Source organism: Poromitra crassiceps, assembly GCF_964638095.1.
Source record: "Poromitra crassiceps genome assembly, contig: HAP1_SCAFFOLD_1308, whole genome shotgun sequence".
Lineage (NCBI taxonomy): Eukaryota > Metazoa > Chordata > Actinopteri > Beryciformes > Melamphaidae > Poromitra > Poromitra crassiceps.
This window is the reverse complement of record NW_028151102.1, coordinates 23,706-34,882: the sequence shown is the minus strand read 5'-3', so window position 1 is coordinate 34,882 and position 11,177 is coordinate 23,706. Positions and strand designations below refer to the sequence as shown.

At 45.0% G+C, this 11,177-nt stretch overlaps 1 protein-coding gene across 1 annotated transcript in view; it reads left to right on the top strand.

Moving 5' to 3' along the window:
• Nucleotides 1-1,334: 1,334 nt before the first annotated feature.
• Nucleotides 1,335-11,177, top strand: part of LOC310771811 (uncharacterized protein) — a gene marked incomplete at both ends in the record, with an annotated part of 32,300 nt that continues 22,457 nt past the window's right edge. Inside the window, 4 exons of the mRNA XM_083664326.1 lie at nucleotides 1,335-1,471; nucleotides 7,851-8,023; nucleotides 9,957-10,149; nucleotides 10,447-10,721. Coding sequence (XP_083520452.1) covers nucleotides 1,335-1,471; nucleotides 7,851-8,023; nucleotides 9,957-10,149; nucleotides 10,447-10,721 — 778 coding nt within the window. The remainder of the gene's footprint in view (nucleotides 1,472-7,850; nucleotides 8,024-9,956; nucleotides 10,150-10,446; nucleotides 10,722-11,177) is intronic.

Sequence of the window (11,177 nt, the reverse complement as noted above, 5' to 3'; positions counted from 1 at the left end):
TGTTACAATGCTGTGAGACGGAGCTAAACACAAAAGATGCAATATTAATAGTTTTTCATAAGATACTCAGTATTTAATACTAATACTAATACTAATAATAGAAAAGGAGAAGATACTGAATAATGACATCACAACAGTATAATCCTAATGTTAATTTAAAATTAAATATTCTTCTAAATATCGATAAAAGTCCAAAAAACATAAAATTTTCTTCGACGCTGCGTCGAGATTCCATTCCTTACAGCACCCCCTACTTAATAATAGTTCCAGCGCAGCTTGTGGTGGCGCATTGTGTCAAGTGTACATATAATGTACATATAAGTGTATATAATGGCTCGGGGAACGGTCCGGCCCCCGGTCCCTTAGGTTTCTGACAATGTGGCCCCCTGCACAATTTAGTTGAATAGCCCTGGCCTACAGGGCTACACACGGTAAATAATGCCATGGTAAATAATGCCATGGTAAATATGCAGCACAATACCCATCGTGGTAAACAGAAGAAGACTGGGATAATAACTTTAATGCGACTTCTAGGATTGAATGAAATTGTATTCACTACTATCTGCTCTATCTAGCAGCTGATCAGCAGAGGCAGACAGCCTCAAACACGAGGTGATTGACAGCTCTATAATTCGCATAATAGCAGCGGATGGAAACGCGGATTATTTCGCATTTTCTTTTGCCGACTTTCTGAAAATTCGATTAAAATTTGCCATACCTTTGGATGGAACCCAACTATAGACCCCTGCTAACTCACAGCTCAATTTATGGCAGGCAGCAACATAGACTGCTGCTAACTCAGCTCAGTTTATGGCAGGCAGCAACATAGACTGCTGCTAACTCCGCTCAGTTTATGGCAGGCAGCATCATTGACTGCTGCTCACGCACAGCTCAGTTTATGGTAGGCAGCAACATAGACTGCTGCTAACGCACAGCTCAGTTTATGGTAGGCAGCAACATAGACTGCTGCTAACGCACAGCTCAGTTTATGGCAGGCAGCAACATAGACTGCTGCTAACGCACAGCTCAGTTTATGGCAGGGAGCAACATAGACTGCTGCTAACTCACAGCTCAGTTTATGGCAGGCAGCAACATAGACTGCTGCTAACACACAGCTCAGCTTATGTCAGGCAGCAACATAGACACTAGAGAGCACAGTTTATTGCAGGTAGCACCATAGACTGCTGCTAACTCTGCTCAGTTTATGGCAGGCAGCAACATAGACTGCGGCTAACTCACAGCTCAGGAAATCTTTCTCTCTCTCTCCCTATCTCTCTGTCTCTCTATCTGTCTGTCTGCCTGTCTCTCTCTCTTCCTCTCTCTCTGTGTGACAGACGGCTGTCTGTGGCGTCTGTACCGTGGTCGTCTCCTCCGCGTCATCCGGGACGAGGAAGGCGTGCAGGAGATCCTCAGCCGTTACCATGACGACAACGAGCACGCCGGCCTCACGCCGATGATCAAGCTCATACTGGTGAGGAGGCAGAAACACAATGCACACACTAAATACTAGAGATGGGGACTTGGACTTGTGACTTGGCTTCGAGTTGCACTTAAGTCACACACACAGTGACTAGAGACTTGACTTGAGACTCGTCCTAAAAATACATGAGACTCGACTTGGACTTGAGATTTGGGACTCGTGAACAATCTTTCTCTTTTTTGTGCATTAACATTAAAGGATGGCTTTAATGATTTAATAATCTCTGTAATATAAGCACATGGGCAGTTATTACCTCTCTCTTTTCCTCATGAAGATCTCCCATTTCCTCCCCTGGCAAAGTGCTCCATTGTGACGCGTTTTACGTTACAACGTGTCACACTGACTTGCAGCTGGTGAGGGCGGAGTTTCTGCAGGCAGCAGCAGGATCATTTTCTCCATGAGGTAAACGGAGAGAGAATGTAAAACACTGCCCACGTGCTTACATTATCGAGATTATATATGATACAAAGTGAGTTTATTACCGGTAAAGCAATCCTTTAAAGGATGGGTTTTCCGTGGGGAATATGAATATATATTAAATCTCACGCCCCTAAGGTTTTCGAATCCGTTGAAATTTTTGAAATTGGATATTCACTGCCAGAGATATCAAGCATCTCTCACATATTTTTTGGGCCAGCCGACGCGTTTCGCGTCATCTGGCCTAAGTCCGCCTTGCGGAAGTCGTGCACCTATGAACTACAACTGTTGTTGGCCATGGTCCCGCCTCTAGAGGTCCTCCACGCCCCTTCAGAGGCCTTGACCAAAACAAAAACGCAGCCATCTTTTGAACCGCCTAGCCTGCTGTAGCTAATATTAGCTTCCCATAGTTCCTTGCAAAGAGACCATTATCTCGGGAACGGAAGCACTAATCGACACGGGACTGGCGGCATTGGAAAGCTCGTCAAATTTTACATCTAGTAGTAGGTGGGTTGAAGTAACGAAATCAACGCTGAGCAATGTACCCGTTTTTACACATTTTTACAGAAAATAGTTACAACATCAGATGCGCGTAACTCCTACGAAAATGCCTTAAAATGCATGAAATTTTTTTTATGAAGACATCTCCCGACATATATACTACCGTTTACATTTGGTGCAATTTGGAGGCAATTTTATTTTCGATTTATTTCTTGTTCTTTGTATATTTTATTGTCGAAGCCTTCTTCTTCTTCTTCTTTGAGTTTTATGGCGGTTGGCAAACATATATGTGCATTACCGCCACCTACTGGAGTTTGATATCAGCCAAATGCCTGAGGGGTGGGCATAAAAACGAAGGCCACGCGAGCCCAGTGCATTGTGGGAAATGTAGTATTTCGAGTCCCCGCACCCGCACCTCCCCCCCACCACCCCCCCCCACACACAGAGTGGATTTCGGTTGATATCTCTGTGAGTAAACCTCCAATTTCAAAAATTTCAACGGATTCGAAAACCTTAGGGGCGTGAGATTTAATATATATTCATATTCCCCACGGAAAACCCATCCTTTAAGGAAATGTCAGGCAAGACTTCCTGTGTTCCTGGATTTTGTTTTTGTGAGACTTTATTTATATTGCACTTTTCAAAACCACTGTTATAGCATGGAAAAAGGCTAAATGTAAAAGAGAAAATATATTTTGTGAGTCTGATCTCAGGCAGAGCGTTCCCAAGCAAAAGCCAAATATTTTGCCGGTGTGCAACATCACAGATAGATCTTCTTTACAGTCTCTGTATTACTGTGGCAGAGTGACAGATCTTCTTCGTTACAATCTCTGTATTACTCGGCAGAGTGACAGATCTTCTTATTCTTTACAGTCTCTGTATAGACCTTATTCGCTAACCCTGGACGGCACCATATTGTTGACATACCATCCTGCGCGCACACAGCGCTGCAGCTGACTACTAGTAACAGCCTTATTGTCGTTTCTGTTCCATTACAAAATAGCGATGGTAATGACACCAATAAAAACCCCACAGTTGTTATTTGTATGCTGCCGATGCAGCCGTTAATGCCTGTAATAAATAAACAAAAGAACGAGGTGAACATACTTTGCTGTGAGGAGCTGTCAGAAAGTTTCACCTGTCTCAACTAACTATCCACAGACATCTCCTGTGCTGCTGACGTATCCCCAGTCTCGCTCCCTTCACGTCTGAGGACGGTAGAGATCGAAACAAACCACAGGGACTTTATTGCTGTCATTACTACAGCCATGCCTAACGCAGGTCACCATCCGAACACAATTGGAACGATACAGGTAACGCTAACAGCGGCTAGCTTCCTATAAACGCTGCTCCACATAGGCTGTCACTTGAGAGCTGCTGCGTTATGTCGACAATATGGCGGAGGTGGGCGTGCCAGTACGTGAGTGACGTCAATCGAATAAGGTCTATTACTGTGGCAGAGTGACAGGTCTTCTTCTTTAAAGTCTCTGTATTATTGGGGCAGAGTGACAGATACGGTTATTCTCTCCTCCCCTCAGTCGAACACTTCTCTACCCTATCCACTGATGCTGCCGCTACTAGTCTTCTGTCCTCCCTCTCCTCAGCCCTTGACTCACTCTGTCCTCTCATTTCTAAACCTATCAGATCCTGTCCCCCTGCGCCTTGGCTGTCCGAGGCTCTGCGTATCCATCGAGCAGAGCTTCGGGCAGCCGAAAGGAAATGGCGTAAATCCCACGACCCTTCAGATCTCTCCGCTTACCACCTCATCCTATCTAACTTCACCACCGCTGTCACCTCTGCAAAATCTTCCTTCTTCATCTCCCAAATCCAGTCCTCTGCCTCCAATCCCAGAAAATTATTCTCCACTTTCTCCTCTCTCCTCAACCCTCCCTCCCCTCCTCCCCCCTCCTCCCTCTCCGCTGACGACTTCATGACTTTCTTTTCCAAAAAAATCGATGACATCACCTCCTCCTTCCCCCCCCCAGCCACTAATAACAACTCTCCCATCTTCAACTATAACTCTCTACCCCCTGCCACCACCCTGTCCTCCTTCTCTCCCCTCTCCCCCGATGATGTCCTCAAACTTCTCATGTCCTATCCTGCCACCACCTGCCCCCTGGATCCCATCCCCTCCCCTCTTCTCCAAACCATTTCCTCTGATTTATCCCCCTTCCTCACTTCTTTCATCAACTCCTCCCTGTCCTCTGGTACTGTCCCGGCCGCTCTGAAAACAGCCAGAGTCAAGCCCCTCCTTAAAAAACCTTCCCTTGACCACACCGCCCTCCATAATTACCGCCCTGTCTCTCTCCTCCCCTTCATCTCAAAAACCCTAGAACGTGCAGTATGTCAACAACTCTCTCTCCACCTCACTCAAAACAACCTCCTGGACCCCTTACAATCTGGATTTAAGCCCACTCACTCCACGGAAACAGCCCTCCTCTCAGTCACCCATGACCTCCACACAGCCAAAGCCTCCTCCCTCTCCTCTGTCCTTGTCCTTCTTGACCTTTCTGCTGCTTTTGACACGGTTAATCATCACATCCTTCTCTCCACTCTCACTGATCTCTGTATTTCTGGTTCTGCACTCTCATGGTTCACCTCCTATCTCTCCAATCGCACTTATCAGGTTCTCTGGCGTGGGTCCCTCTCTAAAACTTGCACTCTGAACACGGGTGTCCCCCAGGGATCTGTCCTCGGCCCCTTCCTGTTCCTTCTATATGTTAGGTCCCTTGGTCACATAATCACTTCCCACGGTTTCTCCTACCACAGCTATGCAGATGACACTCAACTTTTCCTCTCTTTTCCCCCTTCCGACACCCTAATCCAGAGGTTCTCAAATGTTTTTCAGCCAAGGACCCCTTACAAGATAGAAAATATACCGGGGACCCCCTCATTCTGATTTGTGATTTTGGGCTAAGCTTAATTGTTTCCATGGTAACGTGCTTGACTTTTAATTTGATAGGTTTGTTATTAGAATGTAATTAACCATTTTAGTTTTAAAGCATAAACTATTTTCGTTGAACTATGAAGATTTTGCAAAAAAAAATATATATATCTATTTTTTTATTACATTACATTTACATTACGTCATTTAGCAGACGCTCCAAAGCGACTTACAATATCACAATTTGTCAACAATCCAGAAAACCACTATGCAACACAATCAATGACAGCCAAGATATTTTGATAGACTAGCACCATGTAGGAAGTAGTTTGAGAAGGAATAAGTAACATGTAGCATTTTTTTTTAATTAAATTTTTTTTTTACCTGAAAACTTTTCGCGGACCCCCTGGCAAAGTGCCACGGACCCCTGGGGGTCCGCGGACCCCCATTTGAGAACCACTGCCCTAATCCAGTCACGTCTCGCCGCCTGCCTTAAGGACATTGTCTCCTGGATGACTGCCCATCATCTTAAACTTAACCTTAACAAAACCGAGCTCCTCTTCCTCCCTGGGAAAGATTGTCCACTCTCTGACCTCTCCATCACTATCGACAACATCATTATACTACCGTCAAATACTGTTAAGAACCTTGGTGTAACTTTAGATAACCAGCTATCCAACTCAGCCTTCATCTCAGCAACCGCCCGCTCCTGTAGGTTTTTACTGTATAATATTAGAAAGATCCGTCCGTTCCTCACTAGGGAGGCAGCTCAACTCCTGATCCAGGCACTCGTCCTGTCCCGCCTTGACTACTGTAATGTCCTATTGGCGGGGCTACCTGCCTCGGCCATCCAACCCCTCCAACTCATTCTAAATTCTGCTGCCCGTCTGGTGTTCAACTTACCTAAATTCTCCCATGTCACTCCCCTTTTTCGTGACCTTCACTGGCTCCCCATCTTGGCCCGTATCAAATTCAAGACCATGGTACTGACCTACCGTGCAGTTCACCGGTCAGCCCCGCTCTACTTACAATCCCTGGTCAGCTTCCAAACATCCCACCGTTCCCTCCGCTCCTCCACCTGCACGGCTCGCCTCGCCCCTCCATCGCTACGTGGCCCCGGGGAACGCTTGTCTCGTTCAAGACTGTTCTCCTCCATGGCTCCGCAATGGTGGAATGAACTTCCCCCCTTCGTCATGCTGGCCGAGACACTGCCGATTTTTCGCCGGAGACTAAAAACTTACCTTTTCGGGCTACACCTGGGTAGGGATGGGAATTGATAAGATTTTAGCGATTCCGATTCCATTTTCGATTCTGCTTATCGATCCGATTCCTTATCGATTCTCTTATCGATTCTCATTGGGCAAGGGAAAAAAAAGACTACAAACGGGTTTATTAACATTAATTTTCTTTTATATTATTATTATTATAATTATGAATTATTATTCAGCTCTGAGATCAGATTGCTCTTTTCAATCCCATACCAAGCAGGGATCAGTGTCTGTTAAACTGGCTCTGTTTGGGGGTTTGTATTTTGGGTGGAGCATCTTTGTCATCTCCCTATAGAAAATATATAGTGGGAATGAATGAAACAGAACTAGTGGTTAGAATTATAACAACATGCAACTTTGACATTTTACTTTAGCTGGCATGTCAGACAAACTAGTCACTGCTCGGACGGTGACATTTGTTTACCCTCGCCTCGGTCATTTTACTCTTCCCTGCCTGGGTGAATGGAGGGGCTAGAGGTGCACAAGAAGTACTCGCTGCAGCCTCTGACCTAGAGCGCCTACCAGCCGACAGGGTCTGGAGGAGTTTACTCTCCATTATAAACAGATGGCGCGCTAACGTTAGCCGTGCTGCTGTTAGCCACGTTATCGTCACTCCGTAGCACATCAAAAACGTGATATTCCTCCAAAATTATTGCATGCTGTGTGGACAAATGTTTCTGCATATTGCTAGTATTTCCCCCCTTTGACGAAATAGAGGTTTTGCAAGCATTGCAAGTGGCACTGTGGTCATCGTTTTGCTTCTGCCTAGACGCCATGGTGGCTGCGGTCTGTAAACAAAACAAGGCTGCGTTGCGTGCGTGTCGCAGCGTGTGACGTCATCGCGCATGGAATCGATAGTGGAATTGTTAAGGATTTTGGCTAACGATTCCAAGGAATTGATCCACTGGGACCCGGTTCTCAACAAGAACCGGTTCTCGATTCCCATCCCTACACCTGGGTCCCTCCGGAATCGGTTAACCCTTATTGATTATATACAGTATGGTTTTAGTTATGTTTTCATTGTTTGTATTTCTCTGAATGAATTGTATTGAAATGTGATGTAAGTCGCTTTGGATAAAAGTCTGCCAAATGAATTAAAGTAAAGTAAAGTAAAGTACAGATCTTCTTCTTTACAGTCTCTGTATTACTGGGGCAGAGTGACAGATCTTTACAGTCTCTGTATTACTGGGACAGAGTGACATATCTTTTTACAGTCTCTGTATTACTGGGACAGAGTGACATATCTTTACAGTCTCTGTATTACTGGGGCAGTGTGACAGATATTCTTCTTCTTCTACAGTCTCTGTATTACTGGGGCAGTGTGACGGCGTCAGTGAAGCATTATGTGAAGGCGTGTCCGGTGTGCCAGGACCGGGCCAGACGGCGCCGGGCCAGTGAGCCGCCCGTCACTCTCTGCATCGCCTACGCCTGTGACAGCAGCAGCTTCAGCAGCCAGGACCTCAGCTTCCACAGGTCCACTCTCTCTACTCACTCGGTTATTCACTGTACTCACTCTATTACTCACTGTTATTCACTCTGTTCACTCTATTATTCACTCTGCTCACTCTATTATTCACTCTGCTCACTCTAGTCTGTTCACTCTATTATTCACTGTTCACTCTATTCTTCACTCTGCTCAATGTATCATTCCCTCTGCTCACTCTGTTATTCACTCTGTTCACTCTATTATTCACTCTGCTCACTGTTATTCACTCTGCTCATTCTATTATTCACTCTAGTCTGTTCACTCTATTATTCACTCTGCTCACTATATTATTCACTCTATATTCCTCTACTCACGTCACTCTGTTCCCTCTATTCACTCTGTTTACCTTATTCAAAAATTACCAGTAATATTTTACATTTAGTAAATATTGTGATGTTTTCTGCGGCAGTGGAGAAATGTGTAGAAATATGACACCCACAAATTGGATGTAATTAAGAAGAAATTTAGGGGCAAATCTGTCATGGCATGAGTCACAACATGTACGGTACATAAGAGTGTTTTGGAGCTGTTGGAATGTGTATTTGGTGACTTAAAGTGATAATACGGAAGATTTTCATGTAAATAAATGTCTGTAAAGTCACTATCTATCGTCAAGTGAGTTAACACAATGGTGATTGAGCCCATGGCCCATTGATGGAAGCCCTTGCATCTCTCTGTATTGCAACATTTATGAACTTGTGTCTGTGGCGACACTTTCCCCGCCCCCCCAAAAAAACAACAACAGAAAGATATGACAAGAGGTGCATAGTTTTTGTGTTTCGCCTCACCCAGCAGAATTGTGGCAGGGTGGAGTAGGAACAAGTTTGACTACCAGTGTTGCCAGATGCAGGTGATGGTTTCCCATCCACAGACTGCCAGAACGCACACAAAACGGCGCAAGGGAAATTATCCAATCTGGCAACACTGTTACAGTAACGTCCTACCAGAGTAATCTAGAAGAGAGAGTGGGCCAACGGAAGTCCAAAATGCATGACTCACGTAGCGGGGGTATAGCCAGGAAGGGCTCTCATGCTACATTTTAATGCATAAAATAAAACTGATAATATACTATTTGATTCTTTAAACATCTTACCCTTTCAAACGTACATCACAAATTGTCCATTCTGCTGCTTAATCCAAAAACTGGTCCATTGGAGTGAATGAGATGTCACAACTCTTCTATTATATAGCTCTGCTAACTACCGCAGGCCAACTTCTTCTTCTTTTGAGATACGTGCGCGGTTGACGTCCAAGCGTTGCATTACCACCCCCACTGGCCGACTTGAATGTATTAAAGGAACACTCTGCCCATTTTCAACCAGCTTTGTATCATTAGAACATCAGTAGTATATCAGAAAACTGTAAACGGTTTTGAAGTCTGTCATTTAATTTGACAGTTATTGAGTGTTAAAGTGTGGACCAGTGACATCACTGGTCCACACTAACTCAAATTAATAACTCATTAACTCAAATCAACTGTCAATAACTGTCAAACTAGATGAATGATGAATAGTTTGACAGTTATTGAGAGTTGATTTGAGTTAATGAGTTATTAATTTGAGTTAGTGTGGACCAGTGATGTCACTGGTCCACACTTTAACACTCAATAACTGTCAAATTAAATGACAGACTTCAAAACCGTTCACAGTTTTCTGATATACTACTGATGTTCTAATGATACAAAGCTGGTTGAAAATGGGCAGAGTGTTCCTTTAACAAGAAGAAGAAAATACCCTTCACATCACATATGCGCCACTGTGTGGATCTCATCTGCAATTACTGTTCATGGCCATAGGTGTTGTCAGAGACAAGAAAACTGAAATCTTCCGTATTATCACTTTAACAGAGGTAGGCTAACCAGTACCAATGACTACCATTCAAAATATGATAAGCTAACTATCGGTCTCGGTCTGTCTGCAGGTTTCCGAAGGACCCCGAGCAGAGGAGAAAGTGGCTGGCGGCGGCTCAGAGGGACGAGGGCTCGCTGAGCTCCAGCTCCTGCCTCTGCTCCAGACACTTTGACCCCGCCTGCTTCACACTCGACCAGGAGGGGACACTGACACTCACCCACGACGCCATTCCTACTGTCAACCCCATCATACAGGATGACCAGGTGACAGGTCACGCACGCACACGCACACGCACACACACACACACACACACACACACACACACACACACACACACACACACACACACACACACACACAACACACACACACCTAAAACACAGACACGTACAAACACACATACAGACTATCATCAGTATCAAGTATCAATAAAGATTTGGATTGTTAAGCAGCCTCAAAAATGGTATCAATATCAATGAAAATGAACGATCCCCATCCCTAGTCATGACAGGTTGGCTCCTCTGTCACGGACCTTCAGTGACTCTGACCTGTTGTTCCAGCTGCCCCACGCCGCAGATGATGCCTTGCTTGATGTCCTGTCTTTGGATGAGCTGATCGCTGCGTCTGACACAGAGCGAGCATTAGGACCCTGCGACCTGCCTGACACAGAACGGGCATTAGGACCCTGCGACCTGCCTGTGGAGCTGTTGGAGCACCAGTACTGCCTCCCGCCTCCGGCCACTGACTCCAGAACCTTCCAGACAGCAACGAGGGCAGATGGGCCCAGGAAGCCCAGCGCAGAGCCGCAGTTCATATCCTACGACCAGGTAGCCAGGTACGCAAGAATCACCTGATCTCTCTTTCTACCGGTGCCTCGTTGGTTTGACCTTACCCGCATCTAGCGTCTAGATTTTACAAAAATCTAGAATCTAGACATCTCTGAGATTAATTTTCTACACATTTACCTGTAATTGAGCCTGACATGTTTGGTATCTTTGGAGACCTTGGGATTTGGACTAGATTTTTTTTAATAAAGTTCTGTGTCTTGGTCACGCAACATGAGTTTGTAATGATGGCACCACCGCTGGAACCAGCAGAACAGAAATAGCCTCAAGAGTACTAATGGATGATTTTACTGCAACATAATCAAACAAAGAAAGATGACAAATTAAATGCACCGTTGCAGTCATAAAAATTGAAATGAGATGAGATCAACTTGTTTGATGTTTTTTTTATATTACCTTTTTGGTGTGAGCGTGGTGCCCCTTTCACTCCAACAGGTTTTCTAACT